Here is a 27,133-nt window from a genome sequence, read left to right on the forward strand (position 1 = left end):
TAGTAGGGTAGGTGTAAAATCGTTGCAGTTTACACTATCTGCATTGATAAAACTGTCACTGTTTAAAGTTTCCACATGAATATTACTGTCGTGGTGTAAAATACGGCTATAGCAGTTATATGAACTTTCTATAAAATTAGATCTACATCAGTTCTCAAATCAACAAGAAAGTACAATGATGTATGCATAATCCGCCTATGATGCCTTGCTGCCAACGTATGATTTCATTCTCGATCTATTATATATATATATATATATATATATATATATATATATATATATATATATATATATATATATATATATATATATATATATATATATATATATATATATATATATATAATGTGTGTGTGTGTAAATTACTTCAAATACAAAGTTATTATATCTTTTACTAAAGTTTCATGCATCTAGCAGGCCCGTTTTAACTCATAGGATGTATTTTCTGTCATAGAGTTGGAACGTAACATATAATAGTTCTATAGTTCTGGTGGTGTTGAAATTGTATAAATAATATTTGATTTGATGACGACACTTTGAAGGTGTAGATTGGTCAGCATTGATTATGTTTATCCATCCATCAATCCATCCATGCATCTTTCTTCCATCCATCAATCCATCTATCCATCCACTCATCCATCCATGCATACATAGATACATAGATACACATACATACATACATACATACATACATACATACATACATACATACATACATACATACATACATACATACATACATACATACATACATACATACAGTCAGACAGACAGTCAGACAGACAGTCAGACAGACAGACTGACAGACATATGCCACCGACTTACCATTTAAACTCTCTTTGGTATAATTGTGAGCTAAAACACATTAACATCAAATAAACTTTCAGATCTAATTTACACGTATTTTTGTGATATCCAATTTTGTATTTAGAATACTGTGATATGTTGTAATTTTGGTAAGTTGTTGGTGGTCGTTTTTACAGGTTGAGCTGAGGGACATAGCTTTAGAGTCCATTTTCGAATTCCACTTTCTAGCTATAGTGTCCTCCGTAACTGGGAATGTTTGTCTCTTGAAATCGTATTCTCCGATCAGAAGATATGTAGATCCAACTTTAAGTCTAGGACAAGTGCAAAGTGTTGCCTGGTCTATAACCCGTAGATTTAGGCTGATCATGTCGTCTAGTTCAGTTATGGTGCTGTTGAGATGATATACACCTTCAATGTCGACCATCACAAGTCTCTCACGTCCATACCATCTTCTAGACACAACTTTGACCTTGAGTGCTTTGATAAATATGAGGAACATAAATAGAAATATTTTTACTCCTTGGCATCCTGGTAAATATTGCCCTTTAGTTTTTGGCAAATTGTACTTTGAGAAACTTTAAAACTGTACAGTACATGTAAGGCAACAATCAAATAAGCCCTTAATGATGAAATTTCAACGAGTGCATTATATTTCATAAGGATCAAAATCCGTTTGGCTACGATTAGGAACATCACTCTCAGCTGAACAATCTCTTCTGAGTAAACGAAAACCCTACTGTTCAGATGACTTCACATTCACCGAAAAACTGCCACCATCACTGTGACCATAAGTGATATCATTGGTCTCATCAGAGTGAAAATCCAAATTATAACAAGAATAAAAAGTAGCAAAATGTATGCGTGTTTCATCGATCTCAGAAAGCGTTTGATAGTGTTTGGCACGATGGCCTCTGCATCAAACTTCTGAGAAATAACGTAACAGACAAAATGTGTAATATCGTAAAATCAATGTACAGCAATATAACATATAAAATTAAAACCAATGGGGATCTAACTAAACAATTTCAGTCTACCGTAGGGGTAAAGTAAGGATGTAATTTAAGTCCCACTGTCTTCAACATGTTCATCAATGATCTTACTAACATTTTTGATGCTGAAACGTGTGACCCACCAACCCATGATAAGACTAGTATCAACAGTCTTCTTTAAGTCAGTCTAAAAATGGACTACAAAATTGTGAAGACAAACTACCCATGTGCACTTCAAAATGGCATTTATCGGTCAATACTGATGAATCAAATATGATATTTAATAAGTCAAACAGACTTTTGGACAATGACATATTTTTATTGGGGAAAGGAGCTTAAAATAAATAGTCAAACAATTTAACTTCCTTGGGTAGGTTATAAGCGCAGATGGAAAGTTTAAATAGGACAGGAAAATCTTTAAAACAAGGGTATGAAAACAATGCACTCTTTGAAAGAAAAAAACTGGTAGAAATCAAAATCTTCCCTTAGTACAATCATGTATATAATACACTTATCAGACATTGTTGTGTAGAGTCGTAAGGCATGGGGACAGCGATAGAAGACGTACGTCTCAGCTTTTGTCGTTTCAAGAAAAGACACTAAAACTGGCAATATACAGCGAACTCTGTCGATATCCCATCGAAATGTTCGTTCAAAAACAGCCAGATGGTTCAATACTTTATAATCGACTAAATCACCTGGTCTAGATCTTCCCAAATTTTAATACAAACTTAAACGCATGTGTGATAAAAAGTGGGAAAGAGAAATCCAAGATGATAAAAGAGCCAATAAAGATGGACAAAACAAAATTAAAATTCATAACAAACAAAATATTTAAAGAAAGTAGTGAACTTGAAAACTACATTACTATCAATAATATTGATCTCCGAGACTCTCTTGTTAAATTTAGATTGAGTAACCATGGATTAAAACTTGAAATAGGATGCAACAATAAAACACTGGTAAATAAAAGAGATGAACAATGAGATGAACACAGTGACACAGAAGTGAAGCCCAGTGGCCGAACTCTCTCGTCTTTAAAAGATGACACCGGAGATGACTCTCATTTTCTGTAGATCACAACATGTATGCAGTGATGTATGCCGTGTCATTGCTAACATGTCTGACCCTAGTAACCCATCAGAGTTGTAAGCATCCGATAATTTCAACTTTTCAATAAAGGTCCTTCCAAAATGTTGTGACGTCTCTCAGATGCAGCGACATAAAACAATGACAGTATTCTTGCTCCATGGTCAGTTTATCATACAATCCTTGAGAAATATTCAGAGAGCATGTACAAAATGTTCAAATACATTATAGTAAAAAATGTTTAAATATGCGTCACTAATTGTTTGAAAACTCTACCATTGACATTATTGTCCGTGATATAAAACGCTCCATTATAAATGACCTATAATTAATACTTACCGTAGTGTGCTTTGCAGAAGACTTCAGAAATAATTTTCATCGAAAATTTGGGACATCTTGAACGACAAGGAATCCCCTCTGTGCAAGTAAAAGGAATGAAACAGATACACTATGACACCGAGACAGACAGCATCAAATTCATTCTTTTTGCCAAATCGAGTGAGAGCGACCTCTTTTGGACAATTAGTTCAAAAGGACAATAAGTGAAGGACGTAACAGTTGTCATTGAAAAGAAAAGTAATCCAGACTCATGAGAATAAAACACTCTCACAGTTCACCGAGTAGGAAATCTTGCTATTCGGTTAAAACGACTGACGATAACTTCACTCCAAAAACATTTTCTCTTATCAGACACCGATGTTTTTGGGGTAAACGAATATCAAAATTTTAGTCCTTGAGAGATGTCATAGACAGACAAATTTTGCATTTTATGATCCATTTCTTGTCGAAAGATACAGATTTGACGTTTTTGAGATCCAATGCATAATAGTTCACTCTTATCAGTTTCTACATCATAATGAGATTGTTTATCACATTTCTCAACGATTCACTTTAATACTTTCAATCCTGAAGGTAAACTAATTAAGTTACACAGAGAATCATTATAAGCGCATAGTATCTCCAAAGTTAAAGAACTGCCCATTGTTTCCAGAAGCAATCAAAAGTCTTCAAAGACAATCGGTAGCACACATTCCGTTGTAAGTAGCGAAAATGTAACTTTTACTTTACAGTGTACAATAAAATTTACCTGCAGCTTCATTGGGTTGATTGTCATGGACAGGAGCGCCATTGACGAAGTTCCCTCGACATTTTTCGGGGTCACCTCGTCTGTATAAAACAATAAAACAATAAAATGATGTTTGAAATCAATGTTCCTTTACTGAATGGGCAAAGCCACTGTGTGACAAACTCGTAAAATGCACACAAACTGATAAAATGCCTGTGTATCGAACGTGCTTGGTTATACTGAGCATACTGGCAAAGGTACATGACACAGAGAGAAAGGTTGTACAGTATCCTTGACCACTGTTTCTACCTGGTAACTGAAGTATGAACAAATACATAGGAAGGCCCTTACCTTGCTGGGTCGACAATTTTCATTACTTTACCACCATAGTGAACAGGGCTTTCAAAGTTCGTCGATAGTATGTACACTTCACCTGCAAAGGTAGGGAAAACGGCCCTAGATTTGACGAGACTTCAATTGCCTTACAACTATACTGCTTCTCCTAGCATCATTTGGGAACAAGCGATGAAAATGTCCCCTTCGCACTGTGTCGACAAAACAAATCCTCCGTCAAAAATAATTAGTCTATATGATATTTAGATCTCGGATCTTGTACATACATTTCAGAAACAGTCACGGTGAAAAAAGTATCTCATTTTTTACCAATAACTTTATCGAATATAGGCTTATTCGATAAATGTTTAGTTCACTGAATTATCTTCAGTGCAAAACCTTACCTGCTTCATCTTCACCAAATGAGAGTATTTTATTCGGATATGATCCTATTAATCCGTTATTACAGATGCTCTCATCACCCAAACGCACATTATGACTCTCCCAACTACCACTCTCAGGGTTTTCGGTGAGTTTGAACAGCCGCCTGAAATCACATGGATATCTCATTCATTCAGAATCATTTTATTTTGACATTATCGAAACCTGCTGTACGTTGTATGAACTGTATAGACCGACTCCAAACGAAGTGCCGTTTACAAACTGAACGATTAGAACCTCGTTAGAATGTGGTAGAAGTTTCTTGAATTAAAAGAAAACATTATTCTTATCGTACCCATTGTAGAAGTCACCGAAAATGTAGTGTCCCTGGAGACTTGGTGACTGACATCCACGGTAGACGTAGCCACCAATGACAGCTTTACCAACAGAATGTGGGTAGGCATGGATTGGAAGAATGTCATCACCTGTAAGTTAAGTGTGAAAAGGTGCATCATGTTTTGACTCGTGCCTCCATACTTGATACCGCGCTGAATCGTGGACAGTAGGAAAAAAGGTTGGGTGTCGCTTGATTTTACCGTTCCTTGATGGAATTTTAGGAGGAAGCGAGTTGTTCAACTCAGATTGTCCTTGTTCTTGTTAATAACTTTCTTTCGTGAAGCCAGGACATACAGCACAGATAGTTTTGTCATTAACCTTCATGTATTATTATCAGTTGTATTATCTGAACGAATTACCATAGCATTATTATTCTTGATACGTGTCATGTTCCAAATAACCGATAACCGATAACCAATAATCGATAACCGAGCACGCGGTCACGTCGATCCCCTTGTATGGCATCCATTCATATCACATTGATATCAATTACATCACAGCATAATTCTGATCAGAAATAATGCTGAAGTAATTTACAGTAAAAACAAAGAAGCGGAGCTAGGACAGTGACAGATTTCCTGCATAGTTTATACAGGTGAGGCATTTGAAGTAGTCTTGCCTTCACCACACACCCGAAGTTACCAGCTCTTAATTTATGGAGAGTTCGAACGAAAAATAGGAAAGCAAAATAGTGTAATTTGGTCAATATCATACCCATATAATCATCTGTACACATATCGAAGTCATAACATTTGAAGCCTTCTTTTCCTCTCCATCCGTAATTACCACCTCTGACTATGATATCAATTTCTTCATAGCGATTCTGACCAACATCACCACAAAATATTCTACCCTTCCCTTCTCCTGTTTCTGGGTCACCTCGATCTACGGAACAGCGCCACATATTACGTGTACCATAGGCATAGATTTCATTCCTTGCATTGGGAACATCAATAAATGGATTATCTGGTGGAATCCCATAAGGGAGACCGTTTTCCTGGCTGTCGACATCTATACGCAAAACAGAACCGAGAAGTGTTTCTCTGCAAGAAATTAAGAAATCCGACCGGCTTAGATCTGTAAATGTGATGATTGTAATCATGATGATTGTAATCATGATGGTGAATGTGATGAAGTTCCTAAGTTCCTATGTCTTCAACCATTCGTACAGTAATTGAAGTTAACGCTGCAACCTTACTGCGCGTGTTCTGCTCGTTATCTGTAGATGCAAGGGCATTTATGTGTTTTCATGCGGTGACTTTTCTTTCAAGGGTATCATTTATCATATACGTGTTTTCACAAGGTGACTTTTCGGTCATGTTTTCAAAACAGTTGGAGTACAAATAGTTCTCGTTTGTCGATAGGACGGCTCACCCATGTGCATAGGGCGATATTTCGGAAAAATTTCGCCTCAGCTGACATAGTACAGTTACCGATCCTTTTCACATTCCAAATCTGCAATTTGAACGATCTTCAAGGATATTCGGGGATAGTCTTAGAGGACTTAAAGACCAACAGATACGTAGAATTGTGTTGAGGTTGATGGCCTTCATTCACAAACGGGAATTCTGCCTCAACTACAACTTCACTTCTGATATACAGCTTTATAGACTAATAGATATATGTAGTTTCTTGGCTATTGGGTAGAGTAAAACCGTGGCTATTAAAATCCTTTTTCATTTAGGCCATAGATCCTCGAGAAAGTTTAGGCCTTTTCTTGATTACTTTATTACGTAATTTTCTTTTATTTTAAAGGCAATACTCCTTGCATTCTAACAACATCTCATCATGTACACCAATGAGTGAATATCTTACATTATTGAGGACACTTTAATTAACACTGCCAGAGAATGTTGTGAAAAATCACGCGATATCAATCGAGAAACAACGTGTCGCAACATACCGCACAGTACACCTAGATTTGTTGAAATGACATTCGAAATCGTACTAACATGGACTCTACTAACAAAACAGTATCGGTACATATATTGTTAAATAGTTCTTACAAAGCCCATGCAATTAACTAGTGATTGTAAAACTGGATAAATAAAGGAAGCCCTCAAGTCAACAATAGATAGACACTAATGTCTTTCACAGGCGGATATCTAATTTGAAAGACTGTGTTCAGTGATGTAAATTTTGGATCCAGCAAGTTTTCCTCGGCCGATGAAGCGATTTTGCTGTGAAGACAATAGGAAGCAAAGTTCAAGTAATGATTTCTTCGCTTTAAACTAATCCCATTCTCTCTGTTGCAAACTATCCATCTGTTGCGCTTTAATCTTGTTCTTCCTAATTATTTTTTTAAAGGAAATTGAAAAACTCACAGATTTTGGCCATTTCCGATGATTCCGAACGGGTCACCACCTTTCCCTCCATCTCCAACAAACAGATACATGAAACCATCGTCTCCAAACAGTATCTGTCCTCCATTGTGATTTGCTGCCGGTTCGTATATATCTAACAGCACACGTTCATAAGAGGGGTCTGCTTTGTTGACATCAGTACTCAATACTTTCATTTCGCTTATTCTAGTCCTATGGACGTTTCCATTCAAGAAAGAGTAGTAAATGAAAAATCTTCTGTTGTCCTTGTACTTCGGATGGAAAGCGATTCCCAGGAACCCACGTTCGTCCCCTCGCCTTGAGCTGGTCAAAACAGTGTCCTCCAGATCCAGAAACGGTTCAACGACTTTAGTTCCATTGCGTAAATAAACATAAACTTTTCCCCTTTGTTCGGCAACGAAGAGTCGATGGGTGCCGTCGCCAGCATGAACGGCGGCCAGCGGGTTTCGTAGTCCGTTTGCAAATTCTTCCACACACAGACAACCCTCTGAGTTACCGTCGGCTACAACCAGTTCAAGGTTAAATTCTTCATTGTAAAGTATATCTGGATAGCAATAGTCCATGTCTCCGATTGCAATCTTGTCACAGAAATATTCCGCCGATATGTCTAGCGAGGAAATCACTTCTTTATCCTGGGTGAGAGAGTGGACAACATGCGCGCACTGCTGCGCAAATTCTACACAAAAACTTTTACATAGTCCTGGTAAAGACGTCTGCTTCTGTGTGGTCTCGGCATCAAAAATATGAGAGGCGTACGGCGAACACTCTTGACACATTATTTCCCTAATGTAGTTTTTACAATTGTTTGAAAGCGAGTTGATCTGTTGTGTAACTTTTTCAAACTCTGCTTTCAATTCGCTGTCTCTCGATGTCGTACAACAGCCGAAGTCAGAATATTCCCAACAAAAACTAAGATCTTTGCTCGGAATAAATGGAGGATAATAATCTAAACATTGTGGGTGCGTCCACGACGACTGAATGAAGACTATCGTGCCGATTACGGAATACGTTGATGCAATTGAAAGACGTGTCATTGTTACTGGTCGCCAGTTTCTTGACACTGACACGACACTGATCTTTCCTGTTGTTTTTCTACTGGCTAGTGATATTTGCATAAAATATCTATGTTACCCGAAATAGTGACCTTTGACCCACCAAGGCAACTTGAGCAACTCCTCCGCACCGCGCCTTGCCAGTCCGGAAAAGGAAGTACCTTCCCTTTTTCAAAATTTGCACACAGCTTCGGGATAAGTTAGAATTAAATTATCTCATGAGAGGTCTGCAATAATGTAAACAACAATAAATGAAGTTGACAGTGATGTGAATTCATGATGAAATGAACGGAAGCAGAGTTGGCACACCAAAACCATAAACTAGAGATCCCTTAACTCATGGAGGTAGGAGGAGACTCTATGCTTAACTCAGTGGCTTTAGTGCATGAATATTGAGTTGTTATTGAAACAATAACTGAAATGAGAGCGCGCAATAATTGAAATCAATACTCGATAATAGTCTTACGTTGGCAACGTTACATATATGCCACATCATGACTACATCCCGACCTCGACGTTAATCGTAGCCTGCAGGCATCTGAATAATCAGTGTATGTGAAATTTAGATCTTACTTGAAAATAATAATAATATAGTTCTTTATTTCAGACGGAAATGTCCATACAAAGAAATTACAAAAGGAAACACCTGAAAAATTCACCCAGTCCCTGGGATATATCCTTTTGCTCAAAGGTTTACAATTTGAGAAAAATACACACCAGAAAATGAAGATCGTCTACATCGGATTATTCAAGATCAGCAATTAAATGCATTCGTCCAATAAAGTACAACAAAATAACCACTTTTAGCTGTGAAATTTTGCTTTCTCAAAGATTGTATTGTAATATTATGTACCCGGAATGTAATATATGCTGTCTTGTATTAGAGCTAATGAGCATTTGTGTTGACTGTGTGCAAAATGATGTAAATTAAATGACGTTGATGTCAAAACAAGAAAGTACTTCAGATAAAGTTTAATGTAAAGCGACAGTCAGCAAGGATTATACTGAAAGAATTTGCTTCGTGTTGACCTTTGGATATTGTACAAAGGAAATCGATTTAATACGAATATTTCAATCCACGTACCATAATTATGTCGCCTCATGGGAACGAGGCGAAATGTCGCCTCATGAGAACGAGGCGAAATGTCGCCTCATGAGAACGAGGCGAAATGTCGCGTCATGGGAACGAGGCGAAATGTCGCCTCATGGGAACGAGGCGAAATGCGACGTATCTGATGAACACTAGACCCTCCTTGCATTAGGAAAACAACTAGATTCTCAGAGAGGTCCTTCCATATAGCTTTATAAAGCTACTGGACCCCTACTAGAACATTTGTAAAATTGTTCACTGTTGTCCAGTCTTGGCGCAAAGGGCTACCGATGTATGAAGGAAACTTATTTGATATAATTTTGGACCAGTATGATCCAAAGTATTTTCAGATCCTTCTCCAGGCATCCTGACTTTATCAAGTTGCATTCTCTGAGACGGCACCTGAATTATTCCCCTGTCAGTTGTTTGTTAACGCAGACTAAATCAGGGAAAATTTGTCTTACACTGACATTCTCTACAAACTTACATCAATCCACCTTGTCCATTTCATTTTTCTCAATTCGAATTTTAATGAACTTTCGATTTGGATATAAATCGTCATTTCTTAATGATTATGATGATCGTAGTGCTTGCGAAACGAACGAGATGCATTGTCTGTTTGAGTTCGTGTCTCCATACCAGTATTTCATGGACGCAAAAACCGCCTTCCACGTCACCAAACCGATATTTTGTCAAATATGCTGTCGTGATTTGCCGGATCTAGTCAGGCGTTTTATGTCCATACCTTGAAATAGCGCAATCAAGCAGTTTTGCAAATTCAATGGTTTTGTACTAAAACGGAGCTTGATATCCAAGAAACCACTGATCAGGACATTGAAAACGAAAGCTTTTGTTTAATACATTCAACTCTTTGGTAATTTCGATAGTCTACGATATTTTGTCCTTCCAGAAATTACTCTTTATTCAATTTATTTACATCATTTTCTATGTCTGACCAAACATTAACGTAAAAGAACACACCTTATAAAAATAATAAGATGTTAACATAAGGAAGCGTGTGACAGTCTTGTAACTCGGCGAGGTTATATAAAGATTTAAGAAATTCGTTTGGTTTTCCATCATTAAGAAGATAAATTCGATTTTCCTTCAGATTCCCCCAGAACCCGCTTCATAAATACGCATTTCTCATTCATTGCCTCACTAGTATATAATAAAAGTATTGCACATCATACTATTATATTTGACATGTATAAAGTATGGTAACTGTAACATAAGGATCCAAAAAGATGATTTTCTTGAAAAAATCAAAGTTAAGTGTTTCACCCACGATTTCAGGAATTTTTCCTCAGAAACAAAGAGAACACGCCGACAGTTATTAAAACATTGCAGTCTTCATATTTGACTGTATCTGCGATTTTCCACCTCCATAGATTGTCTATGGGGAAGTTATTTCGTAACCGAAAATTATTCTTCTATGAATTTCTTTACAGGGAATTTTCTGAAAGGCGAACGTTCTATGGACACCAAAGCTCTTTCAAAATTAATTATTGGTTTCTACACGCCTCTTTATGATGTTCAAATGGAAGCCTTAACTTGAAATGTCGAAGTTGTAGTTGAAGTTATCACGAAATAGTAATTCTCTCACTCGGTGTACTCCTACTGTTTCTTTGAACACAGTGGGGATTTCAGTGTCCGTACGATGGTCTTCTCGGCCACGGTAGAAAAGTACCAAGATTAGCTTTTTGTAGAGATCGTAGCATTTTCAGCACCGTTAGAGACACGGGGTGACACCAAAGCATTTAAATTAGCCACTATATGAAGTTATGCACTATGCATAGTCAAATTTTTAGATGTAAATTTCCTTGACTGGAGAAAGTGCATATATGTACAAATATGTACAAGAAATTGAATTGGGGAATTTCAAAAAAATAAATCGACCATCAAAGGTCTACGTGTTAACATTACTGTGTGATTTTCATCTCTGTAAACTTAAAGCCAATGTTTACATCTGTTAAATGTGTTCATACAAATATTCACATCAAAGTTCAGTTTAAGGGAACGACAGCCCATGCAGCCAATTCATAATAAGATATAGGATCACCGTGATACATGTACTGACTGTCATAAGGGACACTGATGTCGAAGTGGTAGCACTGACACCTGTAGAGAAAAAAGATGAGAATTCAAACATGCGATTATCATCGAAGAAATAATTTCATTTGTGGCGGATTGATAAAGAGTGACAATAAGGTCTGAAATATCTTCACAACAACTCGTTTCATTTACTTTTTATCACATTCCTTTTTTGTTCGTAAAATACCTGACATATTTAGTCAAATAGTTTGTAAATTATTGCATTATTAGCACGTTTGGTACACTCTTAAACACTATGTTTTTTCATTTTGTTCAATCTTTACGAAAGTATGGAAGTAGTCAATTATTTTCACCTCTAAAGACATCAACTAATCAGTCTATTTCAGTTTCAATGTGCTTAAACGTTATTAAGCCTAACATTCAAGACGGAGGTGTTTTTGAAATTTCTCGCTTTAGAGTTCAAGCGTTATTGCAAGCGTGTCGTGCAGCACGTGGTTACAATCCATTAGTTTATTTAACAAAGACAGAAGCATAGATTGGAGCAAGACCGTGCACCACACTAATATCGTAAAGCCACTCAGACGCACTGTAGATCTGGGACACTGTAAACCATGACGTGTACAGTTTGAACAGAGAGAAAAGACACTGAATTTCAAAATCTTATTTTTGACTTACGAAAAGCACCGGGATTGGTAGTGTCCCGTACATCGTTTGTGCTGTCTGGGGCTATGTCGGTCTCACTGATGTTTGGTTTTCCAGTCGTTTGAACTTCCATCACGTTGGGCTGCGATGGTTCACTGTTAGAAAGCCATGTGTGCCGAAGTTGTGGGGTTTTAGTATTTCTTTCCTCTTCTGTTGGAAACGATCTCGTATGTTTTTCTAAAACGGCAGTAGTTTGTGGCATATTTGTCGTTTTAATTTTTGGTTTTTGCGTCGATACCTGATTCAGTTCCATTGTGGTTGTCGACTTCTTTGGAGTTGTAACCTCAGATTTTTCGGTTGCTGTAGTTTGAAGAATTTCTGAATTTTTTGGAAAGTGACTTTTCAGTAGACGTAGAGACTGCTTCTTCTGCAGTTTTGAATAAGGATGCCAGTGTTACTGGTGACGGTAAGGTTGTGGTGACCCGTGATGGTCCTGAAGCTACGGTTTGTAACAGTTCAGCTGTAGTTACTACTCACTTGTACCTCATTGGTCGTTTTCAACGTCTGTTTATCGTTTGCTATAACCTTCTGCCGTTCTTTGTAAATTTTGTGTCGATTGGATCTGTGATGTTTCTGGTGCTGTAGTTTGTGATATTTCAGTCGTTGTGGCCAGGATTGTTGTTGTCGCTACGATTAAATTTAAAGTGTGGAAAAGCTTGTCATTTGCACTGCAATAGTGACTACTTTGTCATTTGAACTGGTTAGAAGTAGACCTCGTAAGCAAAACGCCGAATAATCCTCAGTTATGAACATACAATAGCACAAAGTATACTGTATTTCGTTCTCGCTTGCATTGAAGTGGTCGCTGTTTATTGGATCAATCAATATCACTTTTCCATTTCCATTTCGCCGGTAAAAATATGGAGGCTTTCAAATGTCAGTAGCCAGTCTTGCCAACAAAGTTGTGTGCGTCCGAGTACAAAGTCGACACATTAAAAACCAGCTGAACATCTCAACCAATTTTTTTGCATTGCGCATAAAAAGATACGCACTTCATGTGACTCGGGCTGATGAAAGTGAATCATTTGATTTTTACCGACTATCAGTGGTTTCGTCGATGACATTGACACTGAAACAGTTCACTGTTTTTCGGAACTTTAGTCTGTACGAATTGATCAGTATTTCTCTCATTTCTGAGTGACGTATTTTTGAGATCGCTGGGAGTCCTGGCTACGGAACATTTTTAGTTTTTCAGGAAAAGTTTTATCTTTAACAGATGATAATTTAGAGTCATTTTATCTTGGCTCACACATGAAATTTTAAGGTTTAATTTTTTTCTGCAAAATGACAGCTTTCATGGGGACATATTTTTTGTTAAGCTTACAGTTCGTATTTACATGTTATTGGGCGACGAACTGCCATGTGTTTTATTTTGATCGTTTAGAAATTATGAATGAAAATGTAACAAGTTATGTGCGGTCAATAATTTTATAACATTCTATTGTTTATTTAATCATTCTTTCGCTAAATTCAATTCGTTATTTTTCACTCAATCATAGTCATCAGATGGACCATACGCTGCTTCTATTGTAAACGTCTCGCTATTGCTCGATGTTGGTGGACCAATAGTTGCATCTTGCCTCGTTCTGAATCTTTTGGCAATGGCTGTCATGGTAAGCAATCCCACTGACTAACTTCGCTGTTTTCAATTAAATTTACCCCCGTACGCAGCTCTGCTATCCAGATTTTGCAATTGTAATATGAAAATTGCGTTCAAAGGGCGTGGCGAAAAAAACCGCTGCTTACAATACAAGTTACTCATTTAGATTTAATTTTGAACGAATACGCTTCTAGATAATTTCAGATCCTATCCTTCGGTATTTCTTTCTCAGAGCTAGTTTTCTCGAGTTTACCTATGGTAAACAATTTAACACGAACTTTTCGTTCAATGGCCTCGTCGTTTGCTAATACTCTGGGAAATCGCCAAAGCATCAGATAATCACAGCTGTGCCAAATTTGTAGCTGGATCGTCACGGTCATTTCTCGGCGAATGTCATTTAGCCAGAGGCCTGTTTGTTTCTCATAAGTACATATTTAAACGTGGGACCGTCTTAAAACTGTGAAATATTACACTCGGTGTGCATAACTCATTCAATAAAAAATACAACTCTACACATCATGTTAGTTCCGGAAAGAAGATGTAAGTTTTGAGAGAGGTATATGTATATTTGTGAGAGTGATCGGAAGGAATGGGCGCGGGCTGACGTCATGTTTCCAAGTTCTTTGAGAGAGAGAGAGAGAGAGAGAGAGAGAGAGAGAGAGAGAGAGTGTGTGTGTGTGTGTGTGTGTGTGTGTGTGTGTGTGTGCCGTATAATGCAATTGTTATCAACTACAAAGGGAAATGGTTAAATGTGACGTTCAAGTGTTTTCGACATCGTTTCTGTGTTGAAAGATGTATGAGAAACTACATGTCAGTGTATAAATCATGTTGTTATGACGAGACCAAAACTCGGCGTGTACTGACAAGTTACTGCCACCTACCCGTGTAGTAAGTGATACTTCCAACAAAGGCAAGAATTCATTTGATTACCAGATATGAACTGAAAATGCTCACGTGTTTCATTATATATTGCAGTTATGTGTAAATTTTAACCTTTGCCACATGTTTGCAACTTCATTGAAAGTATTATGATCAACATAATGAACAATAATCACCGCTGATTAATTCTAAAAGGTCATGAAGTATACAAATATGTAATTAGCTGAAATAAAAATATAAAAGTTCTTTGACTGCTGTCATTGTATCACCATTTTATATAGCAAGTGTAATTACCGTTGGCCAAGTCCTTCAAGCCATATACGCCGAGCATAAGCTGTGAAAGCTCATTAGATATGCAAATTATAAATTAGCTGACATGAATATGTGAAATGACTTCCCATATTGTTTATACCAGGTATAATCATCAATGTACATAGCATGTTTTGCCAACTTTGATCAAGTAAATCCCAGTATATATCCCTAATAAGCAAAGTTCATTAAATAGGTAAATTAGGAATTGAATTAAGTAAAATGTTTAATGATTGTCAATAATGTTGTATCATGGTATCTGCAATATATGTAGCAAGTTTTGTCAACTTTGGTCAAGTCAATACAGATATGTATCTCTAATTAGGAAAGTTCATTAAATATGCAAATTAGGAATTGGCTGAAGAGAAAATGCTTAATGACTTTCAATAATATTGTATTATAGTGTCTTTAATGTACATAGCAAGTTTCATCAATTTTGATCTAGTCAATTCAGATAAATATTCCTAATTATGAAAATTCATTTAATATGCAAATTAGGAATTGGCTGAAGTAAAAATGTCTTTTGACTTTCAATAATGTTATATCACAGTATCTTTGATGTATATAGCAAGTTTCAACTACTACAATCGAGTTAATTCAGATATATATCCCTAATTGGGAAAGTTCATTAATATGCAAATTCGGAATTGGCTGAAGTAAAAATGCTTAAAGACTTTCAAAAATTTTGTATCATAGTAGCTCCAAATACATGTAGCAAGTTTCATCAACGTCGGTCCAGTCAGTTCAAATATATATCCCTAATTAGCAAAGTTCATTAAATATGCAAATTAGGAATTGGCTAAAGTTAAAACGCTTAATGACTTTCAATAATGTTGAACAATAGTATCTTAAATATACATACCAAGTTTGGTCAATTTTGATTGAGTCAAATCAGACATATATCCCTAATTAGGAAAGTTCATTAAATATGCAAATTAGCAATTATCTTTCATGTAACCCCTTAATGGTTCCCACTGCTGATATATCTTGGTGTGGTCAACATTTGTAGCAAATCTCATCAAATTGTGTGTAGTCGCTTTTAATGTATATCCGTTTTTTCTAAAATCATTAATTATGCAAATGAGTAAAAAGTATGCAAGCCACACCCACCAAAAACTAATCATTTCTTGCCATTTGCTAACTGAATATATGTACCAGATTTGATTCTGATCTGATCAGCCGTTTTTGAGATATCGGACCAACAGACAGACAGACAGACAGACAGACAGACATCGCTGCGACATATGCTCACGTGTGTAAACACGTGAGCAAAACAGATATGAACTGAAAATGCTCACGTGTTTCATTATATATTGCATTTATGTGCAAGTTTGAACCTTTGCTACATGCTTTGCTACATTTAAAGTGTTATGATCAACACATGAATTTCACCACAGATCAATTCTAAAGGTCATTAAGTATTCAAATATGTAATTAGCTGAAATAAAAATAACTAATTTCTTTGAGTACTGTCATTGTATCACAATATAGCATGTGTAATTACCTTTGGTCAAGTCCTTCAAGCTCTATATGCCAAACCGTGAAAGCTTGTTAGCTATTTATGCAAATTATGAATTAGCTGACACGAAAATGCAAAATGACTTTCAATACTGTTATAACCTGGTATAATGATCAATGTACACAGCATGTTTCGCCAAATTTTATCAAGTAAATGCCAGTATATATCCCTAATTTGGAAGGTTCATTAAATATGCATATTGGGAATTGGCTGAAAAAAATGTCAAATGACTTTCAATAATCTTGTATCATAGTATCTTTAATGTACATAGCAAGTTTTGCCAACTTTGGTCAAGTCAAAACAGATAAATATCGCTAATAAATGCGGGATATCGGACCGCAGGCGGGCGAAGATTGCATTATAAGCGCGCCAACCCAAACTCACTGCATGGACATCACATTTACGAAATCGAAGTCCAAAGTCAACTACGTCATTGTTAGAATAAGAGAGGTTTTCCATCACACGGGAGCATACCACCACAAATTTTGCACAGATGGTGTTGCACTGGCATTGAAAAAGGTGCATGGGAGCATGGGAACGCGGGCAGTTTCCCTCGCTGTGGGTAGGAAATGCATTGAGCAAGACACACTTCCGGGTTCGCAAAAAAACGAGGATCCCATTTACGGGGCGCTCAAATATAACTATTTGCTGTGATACATAGCAGAGGCGTATATGTTTGTGATGCTGAGAATAACATCAGTAAATAAATGACGGGTTTTAAAAGTTGACGTTTTTTGCGATGAAACAGACTTCTGAAGGTAGCTCGCTTGGGGAACACGTCATCCCGGCCGCTGTCCGCTTTGACCCCAGTAATTCACACTGGTTTGGTCGGCCCCAGGTACCCAAGTCACTTCGACCCCGTCACACTTTTGCCTACATGTCCACGGAGACGATTCAACATGTTCCACAACAAAGCCAAGACAAAAATTGAAAATATCAATAAAATGGCTTCACAAGGCTGAAATACACGATACTCGATGAAGTATGAAGTTTATGAAATGAAATCAAAATTGACAACACAAGTGTTTGTTCGGGTAATACCACTTGAAGTTGTTTTTTCCATACAGTGCAGTATTTGTCAGTGACAAATTAATCTTTGCAATACATTTTTTTGCGATGAGCTGGAAATTTGATTAATATCGAGTTAATGTACATAAATATTCCGTTATTTACTGGGACACGTTTATTTTCTCGATCCGCTATCTGCGGACTACGTGCTGAAGTACATTGACTGTTCATGTCAACGATCGTTTCTCCCTCTGCAGAGTTTCTGTATCCCGTTCAACAACGCTGTACCTCGATCACACGATAGTGACGCTATGTAGCTGTGCAGTATTGAAACTTATCATAAAATGGCCACCTCGTCTAACAGTAACACGTATTGTCGGGATTATCGTACGGAAAAAAGACTGCAAAAGTAAGACTTATGAATCTTCATCAGAATTGAACACATCATGATTGTACACGAGTATCAACCGTGAATGCACGTTGAGCTCGGCAGTTACACAAGCATGGTACGCTACATGCATAGCCCTACGAGTATGGCGACAGTGTCCGGCTTTGGCTACGCCGCCTTCCGGAGGTGGGAGGCGGCGTAGCCAAAGCCGGACACTCTCGTCATACTCGTAGGGCTAGCTACATGCACTGCCGCGATGCCGATCGTATGCATTCCAAGGCCTATCCCGGAATTTGTTTCACAAACAACCTCAAAGGAGAGCAAACATACTTCTATGGACAGTGACGAACACGTTTCTTGGCGAAGCAAATTCAAAACAGTGCAGAAGTACATGAAGTAGGTCATGGCCTTGGACTCTGTGCACGAACCTGATTGGACACTTCAATACCTTTGACCCAAAGTTATTATTCATCAGCACTTCCATGCCATGAGGCTAGGTAGAGAACGTATGTACTCATTTCTGGCGATCGAACAGCGAGGGAAACAATCAATTACCAAGGATAAAGCTAATTTGCTAAACGATATTTTATCTTGAATAGTGAGTTGAATGAGTAATAAAATATCATATTTTTAATGTTCAATACGAGGTTGAAACACAGAGGGACCGTGGTTGAAACCAGTGCTATCCAGCTGTAGCCAACCTGGACAAGCACATTTCACAGCGCCCTCAAACAGTCGATTGTTTTCACTTGTCATACGCGGCGTAACAGAAAAATTAAAACTTTCATAACTTCATTAATATCCAAGCCACGCCCACCAAACCTTTTCAGTTCTAGCCATTTGAATTCTGAAGATGTCTACCAAATTTGACTGAAATACGTTCAGCCGTTTTTGAGAAAATGGACCAACAGACAGACAGACAGACAGACAGACAGACAGACACACAGACAGACAGACAGACAGACATCGCTGCGACATATGCTCACGTGTGTAAACACGTGAGCAAAAAATGATGTGCATCGTATTGCACTTCTAAAGCATTTACTAACCTGAATGGGTAGGCGTAACTTTTTCAGTCGAGACCATGAGATCGTTGTCATCAAATCTTTTACCACATTTCTCGGGATCTCGCGCCTGGCGAAAAAAAGCAATGCTAGCCGTTATTTTTCAAAAATAATTGATGAACAAAACACTTGAAAAATAGCATCTTCGCTCGCCAAGGTCTTTTGTCCGGGCAGCTGGATGCTTCCCGAAAACAGATTACAGGTAGTTAGTGGGAAATAACGGACTCGTGCGAGCGGACGATAGTGGATGAACAAAGATTTCTAAGGTACTCGGAATCACTGAAGACGGACCTCCCTCCAGTAATGTCGGAATTGATGTATTGTTTTACCTCTACTCGCCATGACCCTTACGGAATTTGAAGACTTGTCAGTAAAGCGATTCCTTAGGTAACTTTACAGTAAATATCGACTATCGGTCTTGATATAGATGATGGAGATGTAAATAACTACATAGATAGATAGATAGGATGAATAAATTGAAACAAAATGTCTCCTTAGTTTACTTCTCCTGAGTTTAGAAAACTGGGTATAACATTGCAAAAAGGAAGAGTCGGTGCATAGGTCAAAGGAAACAAAACCTAAAGTTAGTTGTTCATTCTAAGGTTTATTTGTTGTTCTATATTATCATATGCCAATCTAGTTCATTTCATAATCAAGCAAATCAAAGTAATTTCGTTATTTGTTTTGAAATGATCAATATTCGATGGAATGGATACGATTTTCTTGTGGTTTTTGAACAGTGGTGATTGTGAGAATCAAAGAAGAGCTCAGCTCTGTTGATATGGTACAGTCAAGATTACATGCATAATAAGACACGCTGAAACATCGTTTAGGTACAATTTAGTAACTTATACCCTATCATATTTGGCTGTTATCAGACAAAATACGTCTGCTTCTTTGGTAACTAATAGTCTCAATGTCGTTATTTTCGGTTTCGATGCCGTCTGTGTCCATAGCATTCAAGTTCCCTGTTCCTTGTATTATATTAACAATATTAAAGTGAGTTACCTTGCTGGGTCGACGAGTTTCATAACTTTGCCACCATTGTTGTTATTGCGTTCTCTGTTGGTGGATAATATGTATAATTCGCCTGAAATGGGAAACATGAGAAAATGTATAAACTCATGGCAACGGTAGTCAGCTTCATGTAATTTGGTATAACAAACGATATATGACGAAACAGTCTGTGAATGGTAATTAGAACCCACTCTTGTTCGGTGCATTATAAGATGAACTTACGTGATGTTGAAAATGTTCCTCAAAGAAAATGTCATCTTACCCGATTCATCTTCGCCGAAAGAAAGTATTTTGGTTGGATAAATTCCGGTGAGTCCGCTGTTACAAACACTGGCATCTGCCATGCACAGCCTTTCACTTTCCCATGCACCAGTCTCAGGATTCTCTGTAAGCTTGAATAACTTTCTGAAATACATGTAAGAATAGACTGTACCTGGTACGATTTGACTCATTAGGGACCGTTCAGTTTTTACGGCCTGGGGGGGGGCGGCAAAATCTTGTCGCTGGTGTTCAAAAAAATATAGACCCCCCCTGCATTTTTCGCGAAAAAATGATGACCCCCCTTTGTCAGACGAAAAAATTGATGACACCCCCCTTTGTCAGACGAAAAAATTGATGACCCCCCCCCCCCCCCGCTGAAAAATAACCAAACCCACATGTCAAATTTACCCGCACGGTTTGGATTTGAACTCTGGTACGCGGCGCACTTTATTCGTGTAGCAGAGATACCAGTGCACAAACTTCTCAGCCACATCCATGCAAACGTCTGTTACTTAAGGACGACTGTAAGGCAATTTTTAACTTCATTTCCATAGACAACTTATGTCCATGGACATTGTATAAAATAAACTTTATTGGAGTGGTTCGCCAAAGGCAGCGCTCCGGTTAAGAGGGTCATGGGCCATTACGTAAAGTCAACTTTATCTAGTGGGCAACCAAAGGTGGCCCGCTGGTAAAAAGAGGGTCGATCGTGGCCATTGCACGAAGTAAACTTTACTGAACAGGGCCGCTTAAGGCGTCCGGCCGTTAAGATGGTCATGGGGTATTACGATAAAGTCAATTTATTGTAGTGGGCCGTCGCAGGCGGCCCGCCGGTAAAGAGGGTTGATCATGGCCATTGCATGAAGTAAACCTAATTGGAGTGGGCCGCCAAAGGCGTCTGCCCGTTAAGAGTGTCATGGGTAATACATAAAGTATATTTATTGTAGTGGGCCGCCGAAGGCGGCCCGCTGGTTAAGAGGGTCGATCATGGCCATGGCATAAAGTGAACTTTATTGTAGGTATTATGTTTTTTGAAAATATGGTGACCCCCACTTTCCTATCAGTGAAAAAGTGATGACCCCCCTTCGCGGATTCCAAAATTATGATGACCCCCCCTGGATTTTGCCGGCCTCCCCCCTCCCGGCCGTAAAAACTGAACGGTCCCTTAGAAAGATGTCACCAAGCCCTATTTCAACTAGACGCACATAACAGTTTTCGGTTTCTATGGTGTTAGTACTACAACAAGTGTCAAGGACCAGAAATGGATGAATGAGCACAGTCACTCGTGAGCTATTCAGCTCTGGGACTATTCGCCCCATAGACGTGTGTACATAAGCGAGGGTTTTTTCTCGCTTATGTACACACGTCTATGGGGCGAATAGGCCCAGAGCTGAATAGCTCACGAGTGACTGTGGAATGAGGACCGTCTGACTGCTGCTGTCTATCAGCTATATTGCCCTGACATACGACGAACTACCGCACAACATTTGTAAGCTGTTCTTCGCGATTGAGTTAATATTTTTCAAAGAATGCTATTAGCGGTCTGCTTGGGAGTTGCAGCGGAATGAACTGTCTGATTTGTCATCTTAATCAAAGGAAACGATCTCGTGAGTGACATATCCATTGTAGAAGTCACCCCAAAATGTAAAGTCCCTGCAGATTTGGTGACTGACATCCACGGTAGATGTAACCACCAATCACACATTTACCGACTCAATGATCGTAGACATGGATTGGAAGAACGTCATCACCTAAAGAAACAAATTTTAACATTTATTCTTTTTACGATTGGCAAATATGTATAGTAATTTATGTTATGCAATGAGTGCTATAGCACATTAAGTTAGTACGCGTCTCAAATTGAAAGTATGAAACTTTTGCTCAAACTTTCCGTGGGGAAATTTTAAAACATTCCCTTTGGAAATCAAGGATATGTAAATCAGGGGACACCGTTTAACATTTAGTACAATAAAAACAAATTACCCAATATTTCTCGACATTTGGAATTCAAAATAGCCACAATCCCTGTGTTAACTCTACTCTGAAAAAACAAATTTCGATTTTCGGAAAAATCAGTCGGTGAAAACTACAACTATATTTACTCCATAAGCTTTAAAATGAACTCCATAACTGGTAGACAAAATAGTATTGTGAAAGTTTGGCAGTCTGAGTCTATTCCGAGGCGCACTCTACTTTAATGGAGTGTGGCTTTGTGAGTGAGACAGCAACCATTTTAATACCTTTGTCACTTTAAACAACCTCTATACCTTTGGGTTAAAACAGTGCCTAAATGGTTATTATATACATCAAACTAATAAAAACGTTAGCATTTAACTTCGCAAGATGAAAGAAGGAAACCCCTTAGAAACTTTGGAGTCTCCCGGCTCAGCCCAATTACATGCGACACGAAAGTGAAAGACTTAAACTTTTGCTCAAACTTTCCTTAGGGACCCTTTCCAAGATTCTGTTTCAAAATCAAGAATAAAAATCGAGGGTCACCGTAGAAAATTTTGCACCAGACAAACAAATTAACCATGATTTACACTGATATTTGAAAATCAAAATGGCTGCCATCCCTTGTTAACTCTATGATTATAAAATCTTCGATTTTCGAAAAAACTACGTGAAATTTTTGTTATACCAAGGGCTTTAAAATGAGCCCCATAAGAGGTAAATCAGAAAAGAATTGTAAAAGTTTGAGAATCCGAATATCTGTCCCCGAAGTGCATTCTACCTTAACTATTTTTCATGTTTTAGTAAATGAGGAATTTCTATTTCTGAGATACGTGAACACTTGACAATAGTCATAGATCACAGGGGCCGTAGTGCATTCCAAAGTAGGCCGTCCAAGAGTTTTCCGGCAAGGCCATAGGACACAGTATGCCCATAGCTTTCCAAAACAGGTCATAGAACACAGTGTAGCTATTACTTTCCAAAACAGGCGATATGAAACCTTACCAAGAACAGCACTATTGCACATGTTCTCGTCAAAGCAACTATATCCTTCTTTTCCTCTCCATCCATAGTTACCACCACTGATAATCATATTAATTTCTTCATAGAGACTCTGACCAACGTCACCACAAAATATTCTACCCTTCCCTTCTCCTGTTTCTGGGTCACCTCGATCTACTGAACAGCGCCACATATTACGTGTGCCATAGGGTGCCAAAGGCATAGGTCTCATTCCTTGCATTGGGAACATCAATAAATGGATTGTCTGCATGGTGGAATCCCACAGGGGAAGTTGTTCTCCTCTCTGTCGACGTCTATTCGCAAAACAGAACCATGAAGAGTTTGTCTGCAATAAATTGAAATATATTTAAATTAATTTTGCAGATTTAACGATGACATTCCATTATGAATGTAAGTATGCAATATACATCACTAAAGGTACCTACAGGCATCAATAGGGCTACCTATATACAGGCATTAATAGAGCTACCTACAGGTATTAATACAGCTACCTAAGGGCGTCAACAGAGCTACTTATAGACCGTAATCTCAAACATACGCTTTGAGTCTTGTGTAAGTTTTTAACTGCTAGCTATCTTTAACCATAGGGGCGTTGCTTTAACACTTGTTATTAGGGACGGACCGTTAGATCTTGGGAGGGGGTGGTCAAAAACAGAAAAAAAAAATTTCAGAGCAGAAAGTTAGGGAAAAAAAATCTTCAAACTAGTTTGCAAAATAAAAAATAAATAAATAAGAAGACAAATGCGTAAAAAAAATCTGCAAAAGTCTTTAAAATCTTGATTTTTTTTTAGATTTTACCGACAGGAAGCAACTTTCTGTATTTTTTAGTACATCCTCCAGGCACATTTTTAATTTTAATTTATACATTTAGAGTGACTATATCCCTTATACTGGAAGTTGTGATTATCTTATCTTTTCAGGACTTTTGTATTCTGATCACTTGAAAATTATAAAATTATAGAGCCTGTTTTCTACTTGTTTCCTGCGTACAAAACAAGCAGGTACACTAAGTAAAACGTTGAAACTATGGTATCGTTGTCAGACAGTAAGTTGTATTTGCCTTTTAAGATCAAGGTAAACAGATGCAGGCCACATCAGGTTCATTTTTTTCACAGCATTTTATTGCAATGATGAATACAAGAATGGGTGAACAAGTAGAAACACGTCAATAATGATAAAACAACATATCAAGTCATTATGTATTATTTTGCTTTTAAAAAGGCATTTTCAATTCTTTTTTTCTCAAAAAACAGCCTCAAAAAACAACAGCAACACATTTTTTAACATTCAACAATACACTACGTAGAATGCCATCTATCCAACAAATCCCAACACAAAAACACACAAAAGGGTTGAACTTTGAAAGTTTCTCGATAGCAAATACTGAATAAATCTGCATGAATAATCGTTTGTGTGTAGCAAATGCTGAATGACAATTATCTGAAGAATTTTTCCACCACAAAAAAAAGAGCATGATTAAAACAAATCTTAAGGCACTTACGTATCAAATTTCAAAGAAATTGGACAAGCCCTTTCAGAGAATACAGATTTTTTAACCATGGATGGCATTAATTACCCTAAAAGACAAATATTGAAATTTCACCACATCTATACACATCCAATCAATTTCAATGCTGCTACAGAGAAATAGATGTTTTGATCAAAAAGGGCAACAATTGCTCTAAAAACACATATATGCAAATTTCACTGTATTTTGCAAACAGCTTCTCAGCTTGTCAAAATCAATTGTAAATCGTGAGATATGCATGATGTTTGGTGGGGTGAATGTAGGCATTTCACCTCGCAGTAGCAAGGGAAGCCAGGAAACCAAAATAGTCAACAAACTATAGGAAGCTACTGAGGAGCAAGATGACCATGTTTCAGAGGAAGATGTGTAATCTGAAAAAAATGCTCTCCAAATGCCACCAAATAACACCATTTTAATCTCTATTTTTAAAGGCTCCAACGGCCTCCCCCCGCAAAAATACTCCCAAAGTGCCACCAAATAACACCATTTTAATCTCTATTTTCAAAAGCTCCAACGGCAGGAGGGGGGGGACACCCCTCCTGACCTCCCCCCGTAAAAATACTCCCCAAGTGCCACCAAATAACACCATTTTAATCTCTATTTTTTCAAAAGCTCCGACAGCAGGAGGGGGGACACCCCCCTCCTGACTTCCCCCCACAAAATACTCCCCAAGTGCCACCAAATAACACCATTTTAATCTCTTTTTTTCAAAAGCTCTGACAGTAGGAGGGGGGACCACCCCCTCCTGACCTCCCCCCCCCTGACCGCTTGTGCGGCCGCTTGTGGTGCTTTGCACCACATCTTTGCCCTCTTTATCTTCAGACAGCGACGAACTAAAAAAAATTATTAATCTGAAAATTTGCTCTGAAAAAAAAAATTTGCACAGCTGATCTCAATTGGAAAAAAAAAATTAGAAATTTACAATAGTAAAAAAAAATTTTCACAATTGCATTGTGACCACCCCCCTCCCAAGGTCTAATGGTCCATCCCTTAGCATTATACAGTCCATCTCGTAAACTTTTGGAGATATAAATGTTCTTCCATTGCACAAATACCTACTCGTCGACAACATATTTAACGATATTCGCAAGCACAGTTGCAGAAAAGCTGAACAGGGAGCACGAACTATGATTTGACTGATCAGGCTGACTTCAGTATAATCAATATTAGGCCTAAGTATTTTTCTGTAAATGTAACTTCTTCAGAAACTTTAAGTACGCCAGATGAATCATTCAGTAATCTAAATATGTTTTACCAATGTTAAAGAACAATGAGATAAAAGTATTAACAAAGTATTCGATGCAGTTCTGCTGTTAAACCTTAGCATAAATGATGAGCACACAATGTAGAGGTGATAATCGGAAATCTAATCTTAATTTTTAAACAATCGGGCAGACTTTTTCTTATTAAAATATCTTTATAAGAAATCGTCGAGAAATCCAACTTTGTTCATTTATTGAAGACATGTGATTTGGATCATCCATAGAAATCTACATATCACATTTGCAAACCTCGAAGCAAGTTACCGTGTAGTCAGTGAAATCGAAAACAAACTATGTCTACTACAAGGATTAAACACTAGGCGATCGTTGACCAAACATTATGTAAACCTTGATACTGTAATGTACCGGTAATACTTTATCTACCGTAAATATTTCACCTATTAGCGGATTTGTAAACACGATGCCATAAAATGTCAGTTACATTGATGAGACAGGTGAAGATTGTCTCAACACGTATGATATCGACATTTGCAGGAAGCATTAACATGATGACTTTGCCTATAGTCATATAACCATTGCATGCATAATATGGTTGAATGAAAATTTATCTTCAATTCATATCTTAGTGTACGGTATGACAGAAGCCACCCCGTCTTCGGGTATTGTTTAAAACAATGTGCTTCGATAATAAGACAGACGAACGACGATCACCGCTCCTAGACACGGAAAAAGCTGTATCGTGGGCGATGGCCAGTGTAAACTTGGTCCGCCTAAAATACATGTACATGTAAAACGCTACCCCGACTGTACTTTACTCTTACTTTTCCGTACCAAGTGAAATTGGAGTAAGTTTATTCACGGTTTGTAGGAAAGAAACATGGCTTAGTGCAAGTGAATGTTTATTTCGAAAATTTTGCAGTCAAGACGGGCGATGTCTGTAATTAATTGCTAACATTTTCAAAGTGGCATTTTCTCAATTCCCGCGTCTGAACAAAGTCTGAACTCGACACTTACGATACACGCTATAGTATCGTTGGTATTCATTCACTGCAATATTGA

General features: G+C 37.7%; 1 protein-coding gene and 1 long non-coding RNA gene across 2 annotated transcripts; both read right to left on the bottom strand.

Annotated features, from left to right (window-relative positions):
* Nucleotides 1-760: 760 nt before the first annotated feature.
* On the bottom strand, nt 761-8,578 carry LOC139150455 (HHIP-like protein 2). The gene is made up of 8 exons (XM_070722836.1): nt 7,386-8,578; nt 5,776-6,104; nt 5,021-5,150; nt 4,689-4,831; nt 4,303-4,384; nt 3,973-4,052; nt 3,225-3,302; nt 761-1,284 (listed from the first exon to the last, which is right to left on the bottom strand). The coding sequence occupies exons 1-8, from the start codon at nt 8,516-8,518 to the stop codon at nt 890-892; spliced, it is 2,370 nt and encodes a 789-aa protein (XP_070578937.1). The 5' UTR covers nt 8,519-8,578; the 3' UTR covers nt 761-889.
* A 10,453-nt stretch (nt 8,579-19,031) lies between these two features.
* On the bottom strand, nt 19,032-20,508 carry LOC139150726 (uncharacterized). Its single transcript, XR_011556271.1, has 3 exons — nt 20,349-20,508; nt 20,078-20,159; nt 19,032-19,139 (listed from the first exon to the last, which is right to left on the bottom strand). It is a non-coding gene; the product is annotated as an uncharacterized lncRNA (long non-coding RNA).
* Nucleotides 20,509-27,133: the final 6,625 nt, after the last annotated feature.

The sequence above is a fragment of the Ptychodera flava genome, chromosome 14 (assembly GCF_041260155.1).
Source record: "Ptychodera flava strain L36383 chromosome 14, AS_Pfla_20210202, whole genome shotgun sequence".
Classification (NCBI taxonomy): Eukaryota; Metazoa; Hemichordata; class Enteropneusta; family Ptychoderidae; genus Ptychodera; species Ptychodera flava.